The sequence below is a fragment of the Xenopus tropicalis genome, chromosome 3, assembly GCF_000004195.4.
Source record: "Xenopus tropicalis strain Nigerian chromosome 3, UCB_Xtro_10.0, whole genome shotgun sequence".
Taxonomy (NCBI): domain Eukaryota; kingdom Metazoa; phylum Chordata; class Amphibia; order Anura; family Pipidae; genus Xenopus; species Xenopus tropicalis.
The window spans coordinates 9849191-9872916 of record NC_030679.2 but is presented as its reverse complement, the minus strand read 5'-3'; the positions used below and the strand labels follow the sequence as shown (position 1 = coordinate 9872916).

The window sequence follows — 23726 nt, the reverse complement described above, 5'->3', positions numbered from 1 at the left end:
GTTTGATGCCCAATATGTATAGGTTTACCTAAGAATGTGGCATGTAGGGGCCCCAATGTGAACATACCCCCATATGATCTATCATTTCAGCTTCTGCAAAATCAACACATTTACATCATTATATGTGGGATAATGCTAGTAAAATGTACATTCACCCCAGAAAGTCATATATTTTTGGAAAGTACACATTCCCCCGAATCTAAAATGGGTACCCATGTCTTTCTACTCCAAAGTACCAAGCCATAAAGCTTTCCTAAGTTTGATGATTTTTATGGCATTTCCAAAAATCACCTCAAAACTTCCACTATGCAGCAACTTATTTTCTACAGATCATTAGGTACCAAGACAAACCTCCCTAAATATGAACCCCAGAGGTCTACTGAACAGTTTGATGCCCACTGTACATAGGTTTATCAAAGCACATGGCACTTAGAGACCCCCAAATATACCTTGTGCACACTAATTTCATGGCTTATCTTTACCCAATTCATAAACACACTGCAGTTTTATGAGGGGTAGAAGCTGCAGAAATATAGGGTGACCCCTAAAAACCATATATTTTTGGAAAGTACACATTCTGACAAATCCAACAAGGGTAAAGAGTCCTTTCTACACCAAAGTACCAATCTGCAAAGCTTTCCTAAAGTTAGTGGTTTTTATGACATTTCAGAAAATCGCATAAAAATGTTGCAATTTGCCGCATTTATCTCACACAATTTCTTGCGTACAAAGGCAAGTCACTCCAAATAGGAACACCAAAGGCCTACTGAACAGTTTGATGCCCAATATGCATAGATATACCAAAGTCTGTGGTGTGTACTGAACCCAAAATGAAAATAGCGCATATGGATTTCTCGTCTGCCAACTCAGCTTTTGCACACAGAGCCCCCTCTGTGTGCTTCTAGATGTCTAAAAAATGAAAAAAAATAATATTTTCCATAATATAAACACATATACCAAAAACAAAAAATATTTTATGCATGAAAATACACCTGATTTGGAATGTCCCATGTCTCCTGAACGTGCCAATACCAAATATATATAGTTCTATGGAGATTTCTCACTTGTATAGGTCAAAACCCTCCAGCAGTACCCTACCAAATTTCCAAAGCACTGCTCCAGAAAGCTGCATACTTTAGATTTTAAGGCCAAAAATTCCGCTAACAGAAAGTTTATCCCAGAAAATTTTACATTTTTAGAAAGAACAGATTCTGGGGAATCCAGAATAAGTAGAACTGTCTGTCTGCTCCAAACTACCAAGTCGCAATGCTTTCCTACAAGGGTAAAGAGTCCTTTCTACACCAAAGTACCAATCTGCAAAGCTTTCCTAAAGTTAGTGGTTTTTATGACATTTCAGAAAATCGCATAAAAATGTTGCAATTTGCCGCATTTATCTCACACAATTTCTTGCGTACAAAGGCAAGTCACCCCAAATAGGAACACCAAAGGCCTACTGAACAGTTTGATGCCCAATATGCATAGATATACCAAAGTCTGTGGTGTGTACTGACCCCAAAATGAAAATAGCGCATATGGATTTCTCGTCTGCCAACTCAGCTTTTGCACACAGAGCCCCCCTGACAGCGTATTATGTGCAGTAACCCCCCCTAACTATACAGAGAAACCAAGAAAACCATATATTTTTGGAAAGTACACATTCTGACAAATCCAACAAGGGTAAAGAGTCCTTTCTACACCAAAGTACCAAGCCACAAAGCTTTCCTAAAGTTAGTGGTTTTTATGAGATTTCAGAAAATTGCATAAAAATGTTGCAGTTTGCCGCATTTATCTCACACAATTTCTTGCGTACAAAGGCAACTCACCCCAAATAGGAACACCAGAGGCCTACTGAACAGTTTGATGCCCAATATGCATAGATATACCAAAGTCTGTGGTGTCTACTGACCCCAAAATGAAAATAGCGCATAAGGATTTCTCGCCTGCCAGCTCAGCTTTTGCACACAGAGCCCCCTGTCAGCGTATTATGTGCCGAAACTTCCCCTAACTATACAGAGACCCCCACAAAACCATATATTTTTGGAAAGTACACATTCTGACAAATCCAACAAGGGTAAAGAGTCCTTTCTACCCCAAAGTACCAATCTGCAAAGCTTTACTAAAGTTAGTGGTTTTTATGACATTTCAGAAAATCGCATAAAAATGTTGCAGTTTGCCGCATTTATCTCACACAATTTCTTGCGTACAAAGGCAACTCACCCCAAATAGGAACACCAGAGGCCTACTGAACAGTTTGATGCCCAATATGCATAGATATACCAAAGTCTGCGGTGTGTACTGACCCCAAAATGAAAATAGCGCATAAGGATTTCTCGCCTGCCAGCTCAGCTTTTGCACACAGAGCCCCCTGTCAGCGTATTATGTGCCGAAACTTCCCCTAACTATACAGAGACCCCCACAAAACCATATATTTTTGGAAAGTACACATTCTGACAAATCCAACAAGGGTAAAGAGTCCTTTCTACACCAAAGTACCAATCTGCAAAGCTTTACTAAAGTTAGTGGTTTTTATGACATTTCAGAAAATCGCATAAAAATGTTGCAGTTTGCCGCATTTATCTCACACAATTTCTTGCGTACAAAGGCAAATCACCCCAAATAGGAACACCAGAGGCCTACTGAACAGTTTGATGCCCAATATGCATAGATATACCAAAGTCTGCGGTGTGTACTGACCCCAAAATGAAAATAGCGCATAAGGATTTCTCGCCTGCCAGCTCAGCTTTTGCACACAGAGCCCCCTGACAGCGTATTATGTGCTAAAAAGTAAAAAATATGTATGTGTGCACACTTGCAAAGAAGTGATAGGGTGTATATGTGTGTGTAAGTGTATGTAAGTGTAAAAAAAAAAAAAATGGAAACTGCAAAAAAATTTAAATCAGCAATAAAAATGACAGTTAGTGTAAATGGTGTAATGTGTGTGTAATAGTGCAAAAAATGTACTTGGGGGCAGATCTCAAAGGCAGGCTGGCAGATCTCTGTGCTGGAGGGTCGCAGGGGGCTGCAGGCAGGTCCACGAGGCTCCAAGAGTGAAGGGGGCGGCGCCAGAGAGGGGATTTTTATACCCCACGCAGCAGGCACGTCTTGATGACGTCGCTGCGACTTTGAGTCAGTCTGGGGGCGATCGGAGGAGGGAGAGGACCATCAGCGCCAGTAAGCTCGTTGCCTAGGGGGTTGTGGGGCTGGCAGCGCGTCTCTGCACTCGCATTGATCGGCGAGTGCAGAGAACGCGCTGGCTGAATGAGAAACGTAGCTCCTACGTGCTGGGCACTTAGCAACTTTTTTTGTCAGCACGTAGGAGCTACGGTCTTGGCAGCCAAAGGGTTAATAGGGTAAAGCCTACTTGTCATGATGGGCAGATAAGTGTGTGTCTGCTCAAATGTCTTCCACAGTGGGTGGCTAAATTAGGCCAATCAGGACATTTGGCCCCAGAGACAACTGTTGGTTTTATGGGGGGCCTCTTTAGACCCATTAGGAGAGAACCACATCCAGCAATGAGCCGTCACCCAGTGGGATTTTCCAGCCTTCCCAAACCATATCTCAGCAGGCCCTCTGATCATAAATCTGCCATGGTTTGACCCCATACATAGACCAATAAGCTGTTCACGTGGCCATGTTGGCAGGCTCAGTCCCACTCCTTTACATTAGTGTGCCCTTTACTCACCATCTGCTTTAGTGCCCATGCCAACTCTTTCATGCCAAAGTTCATTTATAGAGGCACAAATGTGGATTTTCCCTGCCCAAGCTGGTGTGTGTTTACTACAACACTTGCTAGACCTTGTTCCTGTGCCTTTATTCCATCTTTATCTCTATAGACTTGCCTTATGCAACACTGGACAAACTGGTGAACCAGGGTGCACACACGCCTTTGCATTCATGGCATGGGTTAAAATGGGGGAGGTTAAAACTGCTCAACCCTAGGCTATTTACAAGGCCACCATCAGAACTCACGGGGCACCCCTCACAACAAAATTTTCTGGGCCCACCAGTACAAAGGACACACAGACAGGGTCGGATTGTGGGGTGCAGGGCCCACAGCGGTTGCAGTTTCCACAAATCCAGGCCTGAGCACCAAACCTCACCGGAGCTATGGGCCCCAGCATGTCACAAGCTTTTTATAGCTCTGTCCTGTATGGGAGGGCGGCTCAAAAGAAGTCAGAGATAGCAGCCCGGGAGGTGGCCAAAGTGCCAAAACCAGAATGACCAGCTGTGATGTCGGGAAAGTCAAAGACAATTAAGAGAAACCTTTCCAGCCAAGGTTTTAAAAACAGTGCAAAATACAATGGTTCCTACATAGAAAGAGACAGTTTAGAAAGAATTTACCCCCATCCTCAATTTGGTGCCAGCACCAAGGTGAATGAGGGGCTTCCCTCTGTTCAACAACTGGCCCATGGGCAAACTTTACTGCTCTGAACAGCAGGGTAGGGGTAGGGGAGAGGTCCAGTGGGTAAGGCAGCACCAGAACTAAATACAGCCCTGATCTCTTTCCAGTTAAAAATCAGTGGGATCGTTTTAAAATTGAGGTGCACAAATATCTTCTGCCCAACCTGAATAACATGGGGCACAAATATCCAAATGAATGAGTCAACAGTGTGCCAGTGTACATACCGCCAGTACCGGTTTATTTATTATTATTTATTTATTTATTTGCTTTTTGGGTTCCTTTACACATTGTTGCTTTACATACTGGACCTGAAGTTCTCTGACTGCCATTGTCCCCATCACACGTGTGTCCTTGCGAGCATTTCTGCATAAGGAAATTCTTTATGCAACTTGGAAGTGATCCATGGAAACATTTCTAAATTGGAAAGGAGCAGAGTAATTACATATTAATTATAGGAGGCACACCTTTCATTAGTGATCTATACTGTTCCCCTCCTCTCTGCTGCATGGAATCCCATCTGTCGGCACAGGTGCCAAAACACCCCCAGGGGAAGGGAAAAATCCCCTGATGACGGAAATGTGACCTGAAATCCAAAGGAAAGCTACATACTTTTTAGAAAGGGCAACTTCACCCAAGGATGAAATTTGAAATGTCTTCTTTTTTTATTATTTGTGTTTTGTTTTTTTAATTTAGCATCTTGTTCAACTCTCCTGTTTGGAATTTCAACACCTATATGGTTGCTATGGTCTTAATGACCCTAGCTACCAGGCAGTTGTTTGAATAAGAGACAGGAATATGAATAGGAGAGGGTCTGAATAGAAAGATAAGGGATAAAAAGTAACAATAGCAATAGGTTTTTTTTGGGGTGCTGGGGTCAGTGACCCCCTATTTGAAAGCTTGAAGAAGTCAGAAGAAGGCAAATAATTTACAAACCATAAAAATAAAAACCAATTGGCCTATCCCATAACATGCTAAAAGTTAAACTTAAAGATGAACCATCCATTTAAAGAAACGGAGAACAAAGAGTTAAGCTCTGAGATAGAATAATAGAGAATTGTCTTGCATTAAAGGGGAAGTTACCCCATCCCAAATAAAACTGACCCATCAAATGCCTTATCCTGCTGCTGCTATTCTGACCATCTATTTCCCTCATCAGAAAGCTGTACTACAGCTCCCAGAATGCTTTAACCCCTGACAATATGTTAGATTGTGCTGGGGGTTATCGGGGGGTAACCAGCTGATTTCCCCTTCTAACTGCATTGGTGAAAGACAGCATAGATCTTTAAAGGGATCAGTATCCCTTTAAAGATCTATGCTGTCTTTCATTTTTATGGTGTACTTTTTATTTCTCAGTTACACTGTTTACATAGCAAATAACTCACTTTACAAGTTAAAGTTTTATTCTTAAACCAACAAATGTATTTTTTTTAGTTGTAATACTGGTGTGTAGGCGCCATCTCAGTGCCTTGTGCCTGAGTCTGAGCTTTCAGCCAGCGCTACACATTAGAACTGCTTTCAGCTAACCTATTGTTTCTCCTACTCCCATGTAACTGGAGGAGTCCCAAGCCGGACTTGGATTTCTTACTATTGAGTGCTATTCTGATACCTACTGGGAGCTGCTATCTTGCTCCCTTCCCATTGTTCTGCTGATCGGCTGCTGGGGGTGAGGGAGGGGGGGATATCACTCCAACTTGCAGCGCAGCAGTAAAGTGTGCCTGTTTCTCCTACTCCCATGTAACTGGAGGAGTCCCAAGCCGGACTTGGATTTCTTACTATTGAGTGCTATTCTGATACCTACTGGGAGCTGCTATCTTGCTCCCTTCCCATTGTTCTGCTGATCGGCTGCTGGGGGTGAGGGTGGGGGGATATCACTCCAACTTGCAGCGCAGCAGTAAAGTGTGCCTGAGTCTGAGCTTTCAGAAGGAGCCAGCGCTACACATTAGAACTGCTTTCAGCTAACCTGTTGTTTCTCCTACTCCCATGTAACTGGAGGAGTCCCAAGCCGGACTTGGATTTCTTACTATTGAGTGCTATTCTGATACCTACTGGGAGCTGCTATCTTGCTCCCTTCCCATTGTTCTGCTGATCGGCTGCTGGGGGTCAGGGTGGGGGGATATCACTCCAACTTGCAGCGCAGCAGTAAAGTGTGCCTGAAGTTTATGAGAGCACAGGTCACATGGCTGTGGCACCCTGGGAAATGAAGAATATGGCTAGCCCCATGGGAAATTTCAAAATTAAAAATTAACGGATGCATTTTAAAAGAAAACATGTCCATGCCAGTATTGCTTTAAGTACCACTCTATCACTGCCATAAGGGATAATGTACTCCCTGTCAAACATAAGGATATTAAAAGTGACAGAGGGGTTCTGTGCCCATATAAAGGCACAAGGCTGCAGGCTGAGTTATACAGGGAACTCTGAGTATCACTCATGTATTATAAGGGATAATGTACCCCCTACTGTAAATGATAAGGATATTAGCAGTCACTGAGGGGTTCTGTGCCCATATAAAGGCACAAGGCTGCAGGCTGAGTTATACAGGGAACTCTGAGTATCACTCATGTATTATAAGGGATAATGTACCCCCTACTGTAAATGATAAGGATATTAGCAGTCACTGAGGGGTTCTGTGCCCATATAAAGGCACAAGGCTGCAGGCTGAGTTATACAGGGAACTCTGAGTATCACTCATGTATTATAAGGGATAATGTACCCCCTACTGTAAATGATAAGGATATTAGCAGTCACTGAGGGGTTCTGTGACCATATAAAGGCACAAGGCTGCAGGCTGACTTATACAGGGAACTCTGAGTATCACTCATGTATTATAAGGGATAATGTACCCCCTACTGTAAATGATAAGGATATTAGCAGTCACTGAGGGGTTCTGTGCCCATATAAAGGCACAAGGCTGCAGGCTGAGTTATACAGGGAACTCTGAGTATCACTCATGTATTATAAGGGATAATGTACCCCCTACTGTAAATGATAAGGATATTAGCAGTCACTGAGGGGTTCTGTGCCCATATAAAGGCACAAGGCTGCAGGCTGAGTTATACAGGGAACTCTGAGTATCACTCATGTATTATAAGGGATAATGTACCCCCTACTGTAAATGATAAGGATATTAGCAGTCACTGAGGGGTTCTGTGCCCATATAAAGGCACAAGGCTGCAGGCTGAGTTATACAGGGAACTCTGAGTATCACTCATGTATTATAAGGGATAATGTACCCCCTACTGTAAATGATAAGGATATTAGCAGTCACTGAGGGGTTCTGTGCCCCCCATATAAAGGCACAAGGCTGCAGGCTGAGTTATACAGGGAACTCTGAGTATCACTCATGTATTATAAGGGATAATGTACTCCCTACTGTAAATGATAAGGATATTAGCAGTCACTGAGGGGTTCTGTGCCCATATAAAGGCACAAGGCTGCAGGCTGAGTTATACAGGGAACTCTGAGTATCACTCATGTATTATAAGGGATAATATACCCCCTACTGTAAATGATAAGGATATTAGCAGTCACTGAGGGGTTCTGTGACCATATAAAGGCACAAGGCTGCAGGCTGAGTTATACAGGGAACTCTGAGTATCACTCATGTATTATAAGGGATAATGTACCCCCTACTGTAAATGATAAGGATATTAGCAGTCACTGAGGGGTTCTGTGACCATATAAAGGCACAAGGCTGCAGGCTGTCTATTAAAAATGTGTGCTTTGTAAAGAAATGTTCAAAATTTTTTACAAAATTTACACTTAAAGAAATGTAGTGAATACAGGAAGAAAGTGATTTTCCAATAAAAAGTCCCTTTTGTTGTTACACGAGGAAGTGGCTGCTTTGTGTGTTGCTCCCTGACAGGTATCTAGGGAAAGATTCCATGAGTAAACTGTGCCCTTAAGGACCCACAGAACGAGTTATTTGCCTGCTATAGATCACTGCTACTGTTGCGAATTGGCAATAATTGCAACAAGAGAAGCTGCCGGTGGAAAGGCCGACACATCACTTGGGCTTAGGCTTTCCGCAAGGTTTTCGTGAGACTTCGGAAAGCCAAAGTGATGCATCAGACTCCTAAGGTACACTGCCCCTTTAATTACACTTTTGTATTTCTTCTCATTAGCCTTTTCAAGGCACAGTAGAGTTATAATGCCCTTTGGACACATACAGGACCAGTATTGGGACAAAACTCTTGCCACTACCCTGCCAAGCTCGGTAAATAATTGTAGGAGGCTTGGACCTAAATACATGCAAGAGAGTGCTCCAATGAGAATCTTTGCTTTGTTCACGTGATTGCTGCTAATAAATTGTACATTTTTCCAGCAATAATCAGTAAAGCAGCATTGTGTGAGTCTTTTCTGATGCTTGATTATCATGTCATAGCAGAAAGAAAGTAATCTCCCTATGTTAGATAAAAGCAAGATGGCTGAAAAAGGCAGGAAACAGCTGGAGGACTTGGGAATGGCTGTGGATGGCGTACAGGGTTATGAATTAGGCTTTTTTTCCCTGAGATAGGTACAAGCAGTTGTGGTCATACACAGTAAGATCTGCCCATTTGGCGAGGTCTGAAGGACCTCCTGTGTATAGGGTTGCCACCTGGCCGATATTTTACCAGCCTGGCCAGTAAAAATTATGCTTAATGCCAATGTTAATAGGAAAAGAATGACTACCTCAACTTTCGGTTCCCATTAGTGTCAAAGGGCAACCGTGAAATGTTCCCACTGAGTATGAGGAAATACCTGTGTTGGAAAAGTTTTACGTTATGTCTGTGTGTGTGTAGCAAGCCAATCTTGGAATGCATTCTGACTATAGCTTTGCCTTTAGAGGCAAGTTAAATCAATCCTGATAAAGCTGACCTTAGTGTGTGTGTAAAGTAGGGTCAATAAATGTCCGACCTGTACTCATGCAAACAAGTGCAGTCCAATGTATTCATTGTAGGCTGAATAGTTCTCATAAACAGGTATGGGATTCGTTATCTGGAAACCCGATATCCAGAAAGCTCTGAATTACGGAAAACCCGTCTCCCATAGACTCCATTTTAATCAAATACTTCAGATTTTTAAAATTGATTTCCTTTTTCTCTGTAATAATAAAACAGTACCTGTACTTGATCCCAACTAAGATATAATTACCCCTTATTGGGGCAGAACAGCCCTATTGGGTTTATTTAATGGTTAAATGATTCCCTTTTCTCTGTAATAATAAAACAGTACCTGTACTTGATCCCAACTAAGATATAATTACCCCTTATTGGGGCAGAACAGCCCTATTGGGTTTATTTAATGGTTAAATGATTCCCTTTTCTCTGTAATAATAAAACAGTACCTGTACTTGATCCCAGCTAAGATATAAATAATCCTTATTGAATGGAAAACAAGCCTATTGGGTTTAATTTGTGTTTTATTGATTATTTAGTAAACTTAAGGTACGAAGACCCAAATTACGGAAAGACTACTTATCCGGAAAACCCTTGGTCCCAAGCATTCTAGATTATGGCTCCTATACCTGTACTATATTCGAGGATCAGGTTAAAATAAAATGATGTCTTCATACAATGAAATTCATGGAGCCTTTGAGCAGACTAGGGGCCCAAAAATGCTGGAGGACCAGTCTGGCCCACAGGCCTCCAATTGGACAACCGTGATCTAGACTGTTAGATGGTGCTTTGTTTCCATGGGGCGACTGGGAATGGGAAGGTCGATTTCCATGGATCAATAAGAATATAATAAAAGGTTCCAAAGCAACAGTTGGCATGTAATTGATGCCAGTTAGGGAATGGCACACTTTTCCATATCCCCAGGCTGAACCTGGTGCAGCTACAGAAATATATATATAAACCTTGTACAAACATAGCCACAGGCAGTCACAGAAAACCTATGAATATACACAATTGATGCATTACTGAGAATATACTCATCCAACAAGTTGCCTGACTCTTAGGTCAGTGGGTTAGAAATGCAGGAATAGGGTACACCGGGGCATCTAAAGCTGAGCTTCATACGTATGGGCCGTAGCAAAGAGCTTTCTGAGTGGCTTAGCTGAAAACCAGGCTGTCTGGGTCTAAATCAGACCCTAGTTGCACCCATTAGTGATAGGCATGTACAGGCCCAAAGTGGGCAACAAGGGGCTCAGGCCTTGGGTCTGTTTGTTAATAACCAGCATGGTGTTTAATCAGTGCACTCTGAAAAAACTGCCAATAAATCACCATAAACCACTGCTTATTACCTCCCAATACTCCCTGATAGCTGCACCCATTGCCAAAGGCATTGTAGTCCCTAAAATCATGTTGAGTAAAGGACTTTGCCCCAACCTGCTGGGTGGATTACCCAATCTAAAGGGCTTGTAAACCCTGCTGCACCGCATTGCTCAACCCAACTGTACTTAGTTGGTGCCGGACTACACATCCCAGAATAATGCAATATATATAATGAAGGCTGAGGCATGCTGGGAGCTGTAGCCTAGGAACATCGGAGTTGTATTCTTAAAGCAATATTGCTCAATGAAATGTATTGAAAACTTTTCCCCAAATCTCAAAATTAAAAAAATCCCCCAATGAGAATCCCAGTTGGGAGCAATAAGCACAGTTTCCCAGCACTGAACAAGTCTGTCCCTTTATCCCCATGTCTGATTCCTGTGCCATATAATGACGGGAAAAATGCCATCATTATCTCTATATGTAAGGTACCAGCAAGATGGCTGACACAGTGCTGGGAATCGGGATTCTTAGTGGTGAATTCTATTGCATTTTGGTCAGTAGAATTCTCATAAGTGAGTTTTATTGCATCTATAATTATGTTTTTGGGCAACTTCTATAGCATAACTTGGTTTATAACCCCCTTAGGGTCCGCAGTGAGGGGTGGAGTCCTTTGTCATTGTTACTTTTTATTACCTATCTTTCTATTCAGACCCACTCCTATTCATATTCCAGTTTCTCATTCCAACCACTGCCTGGTTGCTAGGGTAGTTTGGACCCTAGCAACCTTATTGCTGCTAAAAGGCCAAGACGGAGAGTTGCTGAATATAAAGCTAAATAATTCAAAAAACACAAATGTATCTATGTATGTATATCTTTATTTATAAAGTGCTACTTATGTACCCAGCGCTGTACAGTAGAATAGATTAATACAAACAGGGGGTTAATAAGATAATAATAGATAAATACTCAGTATAACAATAAATACAAATAAATAAATACAAGATACAGTTGCAATAAGTTAAGAGTCAAAGACACAAGAGGGTGGAGGTCCCTGCCCCGAAGAGCTTACAATCTATATGGGAGGGTAACTTACGGACACAGTAGGTCGCAGTGTCACAAATAATAAAAAAATGAAGACCAATTGCAAATTATTCAGAATAGCACTCTACAGGGTTGGACCGGGACACCGGGAAAAATCCCAGTCAGCCCTGGCGGCCCAGTCCGACCTTTGCCGGCGCTCCCCCTTCTTACTGTTCAACCCCGGCGCGTTCAATTTATACGCGCTCGGGGAGGACGTCAGGTGGGGACCCTGCGGGGGGCGGGTTAGGGGGGCTCCTGGGGGGGTAGGGGACACGGCTGGCTGGGGCACCTGCAGGGCCCCTGGGGCGGGAGCCCCAGTGGGCCTTGCACCCCCCAGTCCGACCCTGGCATTCTACACTCTATACCAAAAGTGAATTTACTGAAGAACATGTTTACAAATAAGGAGACAAGAAATCCTGGTTTTTTTGATAGAGGACTCAGCACAGCGTTTCTGTGAGTGCTTATGGCTGTATTCACATAGATCATTCTGATAAAGCTTACTTAGCATTGCAAGGGGAGAGCACCCCTTACTCTCTTAGTAGTTAAGCCAATGCCCAGCATTATTGCTGGAAAACTGCACTAGTCAGTTGTTAATGTGTTATATTGTGTAGCTTTCACATACTGGTGTGCATTGCTCTGTCCATAAATCTCTGGTGTATATTTCTAGGGAGTTAATTGTGGGCACCCAGGCAAGCAAACAGACAATCACTTCCATGCCAGAGCGCCGGGTAATTACTCTGATTGCATGTTATATTTGTTACGGTGCAGGTGTTTACAGGCAGGCAGGAAAACAGCCAGTGTCTAATTAGTGAGCAACTACGTCATCAGAGCAAGTTCACTTTCCCATCAGGGCATTTTCTTGTGCCAGAAAATCCATGGTCTCCCCTGAAGGGTATTAAATCTGATTTTATATTGTCAATTCTGCCTACTATATAATGCATAGCTCTGTAGCCAAGGAAATGGTGCACAGTAAACATTGCAGAGGTTATTATCCCACTGCTACTATAGGCACCATCTCTCCCTACTATACCTGCTATCCCACAGCCCCAGTCCCTTCCCAGAGGCTATTATACCCCCACTGCTACTATAGGCACCATCTCTCCCTACTATACCTGCTATCCCACAGCCCCAGTCCCTTCCCAGAGGCTATTATCCCCCCACAACTACTATAGGCACCATCTCTCCCTACTATACCTGCTATCCCACAGCCCCAGTCCCTTCCCAGAGGCTATTATCCCCCCACTGTTACTATAGGCACCATTTCTCCCTACTATACCTGCTATCCCACAGCCCCAGTCCCTTCCCAGAGGCTATTATCCCCCCACTGCTACTATAGGCACCATCTCTCCCTACTATACCTGCTATCCCACAGCCCCAGTCCCTTCCCAGAGGCTATTATCCCCCCACAACTACTATAGGCACCATCTCTCCTACTATACCTGCTATCCCACAGCCCCAGTCCCTTCCCAGAGGCTATTATCCCCCCACTGTTACTATAGGCACCATTTCTCCCTACTATACCTGCTATCCCACAGCCCCAGTCCCTTCCCAGAGGCTATTATCCCCCCACTGCTACTATAGGCACCATCTCTCCCTACTATACGTGCTATCCCACAGCCCCAGTCCCTTCCCAGAGGCTATTATCCCCCCACTGCTACTATAGGCACCATCTCTCCCTACTATACCTGCTATCCCACAGCCCCAGTCCCTTCCCAGAGGCTATTATTCCCCCACTGCCACTATAGGCACCATCTCTCCCTACTATACCTGCTATCCCACAGCCCCAGTCCCTTCCCAGAGGCTATTATCCCCCCCACTGCTACTATAGGCACCATCTCTCCCTACTATACCTGCTATCCCACAGCCCCAGTCCCTTCCCAGAGGCTATTATCCCCCCACTGCTACTATAGGCACCATCTCTCCCTACTATACCTGCTATCCCACAGCCCCAGTCCCTTCCCAGAGGCTATTATCCCCCCACTGCTACTATAGGCACCATCTCTCCCTACTATACCTGCTATCCCACAGCCCCAGTCCCTTCCCAGAGGCTATTATCCCCCCACTGCTACTATAGGCACCATCTCTCCCTACTATACCTGCTATCCCACAGCCCCAGTCCCTTCCCAGAGGCTATTATCCCCCCACTGCTACTATAGGCACCATCTCTCCCTACTATACCTGCTATCCCACAGCCCCAGTCCCTTCCCAGAGGCTATTATCCCCCCCCACTGCTACTATAGGCACCATCTTTCCCTACTATTCCTGCTATCCCACAGCCCCAGTCCCTTCCCAGAGGCTATTATCCCCCCACTGCTACTATAGGCACCATCTCCCCCTACTATACCTGCTATCCCACAGCCACAGTCCCTTCCCAGAGGCTATTATCCCCCCACTGCTACTATAGGCACCATCTCTCCCTACTATACCTGCTATCCCACAGCCACAGTCCCTTCCCAGAGGCTATTATCCCCCCACTGCTACTATAGGCACCATCTCTCCCTACTATACCTGCTATCCCACAGCCCCAGTCCCTTCCCAGAGGCTATTATCCCCCCACTGCTACTATAGGCACCATCTCTCCCTACTATACCTGCTATCCCACAGCCCCAATCCCTTCCCAGAGGCTATTATCCCCCCACTGCTACTATAGGCACCATCTATCCCTACTATACCTGCTATCCCAGCCCAGTCCCTTCTCAGAGGCTATTATCCCCCCACTGTTACTATAGGCACCATCTCTCCCTACTATACCTGCTATCCCACAGCCCCAGTCCCTTCCCAGAGGCTATTATCCCCCCCACTGCTACTATAGGCACCATCTCTCCCTACTATACCTGCTATCCCACAGCCCCAGTCCCTTCCCAGAGGCTATTATCCCCCCACTGCTACTATAGGCACCATCTCTCCCTGCTATCCCACAGCCCCAGTCCCTTCCCAGAGGCTATTATCCCACTGTTACTATAGGCACCATCTCTCCCTACTATACCTGCTATCCCACAGCCCCAGTCCCTTCCCAGAGGCTATTATCCCACTGTTACTATAGGCACATCTCACCCGACTATACCTGCTATCCCACAGCCCCAGTCCCTTCCCAGAGGCTATTATCCCCCCACTGCTACTATAGGCACCATCTCTCCCTACTATACCTGCTATCCCACAGCCCCAGTCCCTTCCCAGAGGCTATTATCCCCCCACTGCTACTATAGGCACCATCTCTCCCTACTATACCTGCTATCCCACAGCCCCAGTCCCTTCCCAGAGGCTATTATCCCCCCACTGCTACTATAGGCACCATCTCTCCCTACTATACCTGCTATCCCACAGCCCCAGTCCCTTCCCAGAGGCTGTTATCCCCCCACTGCTACTATAGGCACCATCTCTCCCTACTATACCTGCTATCCCACAGCCCCAGTCCCTTCCCAGAGGCTATTATCCCCCCACTGCTACTATAGGCACCATCTCTCCCTACTATACCTGTTTATAAGGGCCGCTTCCAATCAGTATCTCTTTCTATCTTTGCCAGGATACAGTAGTTGGAGTGAGCTCGGCAAAGCTCTGGCACACAAGAATATTCCGGCCCTGCATCCAAATTTAGAGTTCTACAAGCCTCCAAAATCCAACCCAGAGGTGAGTTTGGGACTTTAGTTATACAATAGAAGGAGGAGGAGTAGTACCATGGTGCTCGTGCATTTCCCTCCCAGGGATGGGTACCTGACCTTGTGCTGCTTATTGTTTCATTAGGAAATCCAACTGAATCTCAAGGCTCCGGGGCTTTTGCTGAACTGACTCTCAAATCCCTCACATCCTTCTCATGCCCCATTCGCTGTTTGGCGGATGCCGTTGGGATTTATCATGCCTGTGACCTGAGATTAGTGGCTGAAAGTGAAGGTCACACACACCAGCCTCCCCCTTAGCCTGTGTCGCAGGATGGATTATAATTCCCTGCAGCCATCAACTACATGCTTAAAGAGCACCGCTCACAATATGATGCAGCCAAATAGAGCCCTGACCACTCTTTAATACCGGCCACATATTGACTCCACACCTTGCATGGTTAATTAACAATTCATTGAGATGCATGCTGCAGACTGAACTGATTTATGTACAGCCATGCATCTAAAATAATTGCTTACTAGACATGAAGGATGGCGACTGGATTCATTATTGGGTGGTATTAAAAGGGTGAGGTGTCAACCCTATCTGGGCGGCACAACAATCAATTAGGTGCTAGTCTTGCAAAAATATTATTGTTTTCAGGCTTCATTTGCTGAAAATATGACAGGGGCTTGTCTGTCCAGTTGCCAAACAGCAGGTAATTGATCAATGTGTCAGGCAGATCCTCTTGTTTGGCTCCTGTGCTTACAATCAGGCCATAACAGTTGCCTAAGTAGCCTTAACAGCAGCCAACAGGATATATTTAACCTACCCCATAGATATTTGGCCAATTTAGGGTTAGATATTGGTTGTGCATAGGGTTGCCCCCTCACCCCTTTAATACCGGCCACATATTGATGTATATATAATATATATAATTCATTTAGATGCATGCTGCAGACTTAACTGATTTATGTGCAGCCATGCAACATGCATCTAAATGAATTATATTTATTATATATATATCAATATGTGGCCGGTATTAAAGGGGTGAGGGGGCAACCCTAGAACTTGTGCAGGACCCACACACAGACCAATAAGCTACCAGCTTGGGTGGGAGGGAACTGCTGCCACCACTTTCCATAGAAGCACACTGAGCCCTGAAAGACTTAAAGTGGCCATACACATTAATATCCGCTCGCTTGGTGAGGTCGCCAAGTGAGCGGATCTTCTCCCGATATCCCCACCTACGGGTGGGCGATATCGGGCAAATGTAGGCTAATTCGATCGTTTTGCCCTGGGGCCAAACGATCGAATTAGAACACCGGTAATAGGCGCAGTTGGTTCAAGGACCATATCAACGACCGTATCGGGCAGGCCCGTCATTAGTGCCCATACACGGGCTGATAAGCTGCCGAATCTAAGGGACTCATATCGGCAGCTACAATCGGCCCACGTATGGCCACCTTTAAAGGGACAGTAACACCAGAACTTGTAGCCAAGTAATTAATATATTGTATACTATTGCCCTGCAGTAGTTTGTGTTTGCTTCAGAAAGACTACTATAGTTTATATAAACAAAGCTGCTGGGTAGCCCCGGGGACAGCCATTCAAACTGGAAAAAAAAGCACAGGTTACATAGCAGATAACAAATAAGCTTTGTAGATTCCCATTGAATTCTACAGAGAATATCTGTTTACTGCTACATAACCTGTGCCTTTTCTCCTTTTTTTCCAGCTTGAATGGCTGCCCCCGGGGCTACCCAGCAGCTTTGTTTATATATAAACTATGGCAGTCTTTCTGGGGCAAACACACAGATTTTACCAGTGCAGGGCAACAGTACATTATACAGGTATGGAATTCCTTATCCGGAAACCCATTATCCAGAAAGTTCCAAATTATGGAAAGGCAATCTCCCATAGACTCCATTATAAGCAAATAATTCTAATTTTTAAAAAAAATGATTTCCCTTTTCTCTGAAACTAAGATATAATTACCCCTTATTGGGGGCAGACAAGCCCTATTGGGTTTATTTAATGGTTAAATGATTCCCTTTTCTCTGTAATAATAAAACAGTACCTGTACTTGATCCCAACTAAGATATAATTACCCCTTATTGGGGGCAGAACAGCCCTATTGGGTTTATTTAATGGTTAAATGATTCCCTTTTCTCTGTAATAATAAAACAGTACCTGTACTTGATCCCAGCTAAGATATAATTACCCCTTATTGGGGGCAGAACAGCCCTATTGGGTTTATTTAATGGTAAATGATTCCCTTTTCTCTGTAATAATAAAACAGTACCTGTACTTGATCCCAACTAAGATATAATTACCCCTTATTGGGGGCAGAACAGCCCTATTGGGTTTATTTAATGGTTAAATGATTCCCTTTTCTCTGTAATAATAAAACAGTACCTGTACTTGATCCCAACTAAGATATAATTACCCCTTATTGGGGGCAGAACAGCCCTATTGGGTTTATTTAATGGTTAAATGATTCCCTTTTATCTGTAATAATAAAACAGTACCCATACTTGGTCCCAACTAAGATATAATTACCCCTTATTGGGGCAGAACAGCCCTATTGGGTTTATTTAATGGTTAAATGATTCCCTTTTCTCTGTAATAATAAAACAGTACCTGTACTTGATCCCAACTAAGATATAATTACCCCTTATTGGGGGGCAGAACAGCCCTATTGGGTTTATTTAATGGTTAAATGATTCCCTTTTCTCTGTAATAATAAAACAGTACCTGTACTTGATCCCAACTAAGATATAATTACCCCTTATTGGGGGCAGAACAGCCCTATTGGGTTTATTTAATGGTTAAATGATTCCCTTTTCTCTGTAATAATAAAACAGTACCTGTACTTGATCCCAACTAAGATATAATTACCCCTTATTGGGGGCAGAACAGCCCTATTGGGTTAATTTAATGGTTAAATGATTCCCTTTTCTCTGTAATAATAAAACAGTACCTGTACTTGATCCCAACTAAGATATAATTACCCCTTATTGGGGGCAGAACAGCCCTATTGGGTTTATTTAATGGTTAAATGATTCCCTTTTCTCTGTAATAATAAAACAGTACCTGTACTTGATCCCAACTAAGATATAATTACCCCTTATTGGGGGCGGAACAATCCCCCAATAGTCCTAAGCAAACATTTACTGTGCTGCGTCCATCCCTACAGCTACTGTACTACAACTCCCATCATGCTTTAACCCTTGATAATATCGGAAGAATGCCGGAGCTTGTAGTTCTGCAACACTTGGCTGGAGTAACACTGCTATGGGAATGTCTCCGCCGTCTCTATTTATTATTGAAAGGGATAAATGAAATGATCTCGTCCCTCTCTAATGCCCCTCCAGGGTGAGTTTCTGCCGTCAGATCCAGATACGGAGGAGATGAAATTCTACCTACCGGCTCCAAAGGGAAAAAAGGGCAAAATACTGAGCCCTCCCTGATAGAGATCTCCTGTGCGCCTCCTTTAATAGCCGGGAATCACGGCACAGACGGATCTTTTCTTCCACTAATGGAAAGGGAGATAGAGCCGTATTGTAATGGGTTAGGGATGGGGAAACCCTGCAATTTGATCATTGGCACAAAGCTTTCTTTATGGACTCAGCTAAATCTTTTCTTGTTCCCCCCCTTCCAGCTAAAGTCAGTAGCAAAGCCCTGGGCTCTAATACATAAGCCCCACTCTCCTCTTCCATACCATACCCATTGCATATTCTACCTGCCCTCCTCTGCATTCATCTCCCACCCATTTAACTCCCATCTGGATCTGATAGAACCTGAAAGAGAGGTATAAAATGATGTAATGTACACCTTTCCCTTTAAATTGCAGGGTTCATTTATATTCAATAAGATGCAACTCCTTTATATTGTGAAACAAACACTCCTTGGCATCGGAGCAACTTTTATTTGATGGTGCCCCCTCCTTTGCTGGTGCTTGAACCTCCTTTCCACCAGATTCAATAGATAGACCTCAGTGCTTGCCTTTGTTCCTGTAATGAAAATATCCTCAACGCTTAGACTTTTAGTACTGCCCCTGAATTTGGACTTTTTTTTACAACGTACAGGTATAGGACCTGTTATCCAGAATGCTCGGGACCTGGGGGTTTCTTTCTGTAATTTGGATCTCCATACCTTAATACTACTAAAAAATAATTTCAACATCAGTTAAACCCAATAGGCTTGTTTTCCATTCAATAAGGATTTATTATATCTTAGTTGGGATCAAGTACAGGTACTGTTTTATTATTACAGAGAAAAGGGAATCATTTAACCATTAAATAAACCCAATAGGGCTGTTCTGCCCCCAATAAGGGGTAATTATATCTTAGTTGGGATCAAGTACAGGTACTGTTTTATTATTACAGAGAAAAGGGAATCATTTAACCATTAAATAAACCCAATAGGGCTGTTCTGCCCCAATAAGGGGTAATTATATCTTAGTTGGGATCAAGTACAGGTACTGTTTTATTATTACAGAGAAAAAGGAATCATTTAACCATTAAATAAACCCAATAGGGCTGTTCTGCCCCAATAAGGGGTAATTATATCTTAGTTGGGATCAAGTACAGGTACTGTTTTATTATTACAGAGAAAAGGGAATCATTTAACCATTAAATAAACCCAATAGGGCTGTTCTGCCCCCAATAAGGGGTAATTATATCTTAGTTGGGATCAAGTACAGGTACTGTTTTATTATTACAGAGAAAAGGGAATCATTTAACCATTAAATAAACCCAATAGGGCTGTTCTGCCCCAATAAGGGATAATTATATCTTAGTTGGGATCAAGTACAGGTACTGTTTTATTATTACAGAGAAAAGGGAATCATTTAACCATTAAATAAACCCAATAGGGCTGTTCTGCCCCCAATAAGGGGTAATTATATCTTAGTTGGGATCAAGTACAGGTACTGTTTTATTATTACAGAGAAAGAGGAAATCAGTTTTAAAATCCAGAATTATTTGATTAAAATGGAGTCTATGGGAGATGGCCTTTCCGTAATTCAGAACTTTCTGGATAACGGGTTTCCGGATAAGGGATCCTATACCTGTACAATCTATCCTTTATAGCAGGGGTCCCCAACCTTTTTTAACCTATGAGCAACATTTAAAAAAGTTGAGGAGCAACACAAGCATGAAAATGTTCCTGGGGGTACCAAATAAGGTCTATGATTGGCTATTATTTGGTAGCTCAATGTGGATTGAAAATGGGTTGATTTGAATCCTTTTATGTCCCAGATATCAGTTTTATTATTTATATATTTGCAGTTTATAGGTCAGGCCAATCTGCATGTCTTTGAGGACTGGTGTGGGAGCAGCATACAGCAACTGCGTCGGAATCTGCACTTTCCCCTGTACCCCCATGTAAGTACTTTGTGGTATGACCCGCACTCCATACCAGCGAGAATTCCTTGTTAACACTAAAGTTGACAAAAAAAATTAAGGGGTGTAGTTATTAACATTGGAGACACACATCAGCAGTAATGCTGCCTGCAAATCAGAACTTTCATTTTGTTTTCTAAAGGTGGCCATACACGGGCCGATTGTAGCTGCTGATATAGGCCCCTTAGACCGACTCAGCAGCTTATCGGCCCGTGTAGGGACACTAACGACGGGCCTGCCCGACCGATATCTGGCCTGAAATCGGGCAGATATCGATTAAAAAATGTAGTCGGATTGGGGACCACATCGGCTCGTTGATACGGTCCCCGAACCGACTGCGCCCATTACCGTCGTTATAATGCAATCGTTTTGCCCTGGGGCCCAATATCGCCCACCCGTAGGTGGAGATATCGGAAGAAGATCTGCTTGCTTGGCGACCTCGCCAAGCGAGCCGATCTTAACGTGTATGGGCACCTTAACTTGTAGGTATCTGTTCAAATCTAATTGCTGATTGGTTCACTTCACCAGTGATGTTTGTCTCCAGTGTAATACACCCCTAAATAAATATCCCCATTTTGGAAGAGTTAGCATGTATTACATAATTTTAAAATCCCACTAGACTAGTTTATTGGTTCTGTTTGTTGTGCTTTCCTATCTCTTCCACCCTCCTGGCTCAATAAGTATCCGACATCTAAAGGCAGCTAAATATTTATTCCTGCTGATGTTGGAATTTTTGGTACTTTGGACCACCAGGAGCCCCTGGTCCCCATAAGGGTTTAGGGCAGACTAAGTTGGAACTAAACTGGGAAACAGGCAGGACAGGTACTTGGCAAACAGGAACACTGGTTGGGTTACCTAAGCGTGGCAGAAGATAGGCACTGGCAACAGGTAGGCTGTAACAGGTAGGCAAAGTAGATACAGGAACAAGTGAGGTGTGGCAGGCAAGATAGTTACTGGAACAGGTAAGGGAGTGGCTGGGAAGGGGGTTTTTTCTAAGAGCCACAGAGAAAGCAGACCCCACGGTCTAGGCACCCCTGCAAGCACAGGCTCTGCTTCTCTATAGTTACGCCACTGTGGGCAGACGAGGTAGGTATGTAATAGCAATGCCCACAGCAAGGCACAGGAAGGGTTAAATATGTCCAGGCAATGGATCAGATCAGACAACAGGAACAGGCTAAAAGTCTTCAAGAGGGATATTTTGAACTGCAGGGCCCCCCTGCTACCCTTACCTGTAGGCCCACCTTCCCATCCACACTCACCGGCACAAGATAGAAAAGCTTGAGGAGGGTATCTATTGTAGGATTTGTTGTCTGAAGGAGGCTGGAATTTAAGAATCGTGGCCCACAAGGTGTGTCCCAGGTCCTTATCAGGCCCCAAATAGCTTCAGTCCTCCCCGCCCAGGGTCAAGGGACCTGCTCCCATTAGTTACACTACTACACAGTAAAAAGGGATCTCAATACATAATAACCAGAGCACCTACTATGAGCAGAGTGACCAGCAGAACAGTGTCCAACAAAGTGGCAAGGTACAAGGGCCCCCACATCTTAGAAACTCCTGATGTCGAGTGGGTCCCCACTCATTAACAAGCAAAAATTGCACGCAATCTCCCCATAATAGATAACAATGATGATTAACATTAAAGAATATAGGGCAGGGGTACAAACAATACATCTGTGCAAATGTGCATTTGTTGAACCCCCACTGGCGCTGGATCTCATATTCTCAAAACACCCAATTATTTCCCACTTCCAGGTGCGCACTACTGTCAGCAAGCTCGCTGTCACCCCCCAGTGGACAAATTATGGACTGCGCATATTTGGCTATTTGCAGCCAGCCACAGAAGGTAAGAGACAGTGTAACATTCACAAAAGTAGCGGCAGAGACTAATGTTCACAGGTCCAGACTAAGATATAAAATAGGCCCTGGCATTCCAAGTGCACAGAGGCCCAAAACGACCCCCCCAGCACAATAAATAGTGACTGTCTGTGGCACCTTACAGCCCCCCCTGGCATTCCCAGTACCCAGAGGCAAAACAGCCCCCCCCAGCCCAATAAATAGTGACTGTCTGTGGCACCTTACAGCCCCCCCTGGCATTCCCAGTACCCAGAGGCACAAACAGCCCCCCTAGCCCAATAAATAGTGACTGTCTGTGGCACCTTACAGCCCCCCTGGCATTCCCAGTACCCAGAGGCACAAACAGCCCCCCCCAGCCCAATAAATAGTGACTGTCTGTGGCACCTTACAGCCCCCCTGGCATTCCCAGTACCCAGAGGCACAAACAGCCCCCCCAGCCCAATAAATAGTTACTGTCTGTGGCACCTTACAGCCCCCCTGGCATTCCCAGTACCCAGAGGCACCAACAGCTGGTTTTGTATATAAAGACTGTGTCTCGCTGCATATAATGTGCTGGTTTTGTATATAAAGACTGCGTCTCACTGCAAATAATGTGCTGGTTTTGTATATAAAGACTGTGTCTCGCTGCATATAATGTGCTGGTTTTGTATATAAAGACTGCGTCTCGCTGCATATAATGTGCTGGTTTTGTATATAAAGACTGCGTCTCGCTGCATATAATGTGCTGGTTTGTATATAAAGACTGCGTCTCACTGCATATAATGTGCTGGTTTTGTATATAAAGACTGCGTCTCACTGCATATAATGTGCTGGTTTTGTATATAAAGACTGCGTCTCGCTGCATATAATGTGCTGGTTTTGTATATAAAGACTGCGTCTCGCTGCATATAATGTGCTGGTTTTGTATATAAAGACTGCGTCTCGCTGCATATAATGTGCTGGTTTTGTATATAAAGACTGCGTCTCACTGCATATAATGTGCTGGTTTTGTATATAAAGACTGCGTCTCACTGCATATAATGTGCTGGTTTTGTATATAAAGACTGCGTCTCACTGCATATAATGTGCTGGTTTTGTATATAAAGACTGCGTCTCACTGTATATAATGTGCTGGTTTTGTATATAAAGACTGTGTCTCACTGTATATAACTTGCCTGGGATGTCAGTACCTGCTGCCTCTCTCTGTATAAAG

General features: G+C 43.9%; 1 protein-coding gene across 2 annotated transcripts in view; it reads left to right on the top strand.

Annotated features, from left to right (window-relative positions):
- Positions 1 to 23726, top strand: part of b4galnt3 (beta-1,4-N-acetyl-galactosaminyl transferase 3) — a 55920-nt gene that overhangs the window by 12873 nt on the left and 19321 nt on the right. For both annotated transcript variants that reach the window (XM_031898635.1, XM_031898636.1), the window contains exons 2-4: positions 15203 to 15306; positions 20567 to 20662; positions 22433 to 22523. In XM_031898635.1, coding sequence (XP_031754495.1) covers positions 15203 to 15306; positions 20567 to 20662; positions 22433 to 22523 — 291 coding nt within the window. The remainder of the gene's footprint in view (positions 1 to 15202; positions 15307 to 20566; positions 20663 to 22432; positions 22524 to 23726) is intronic.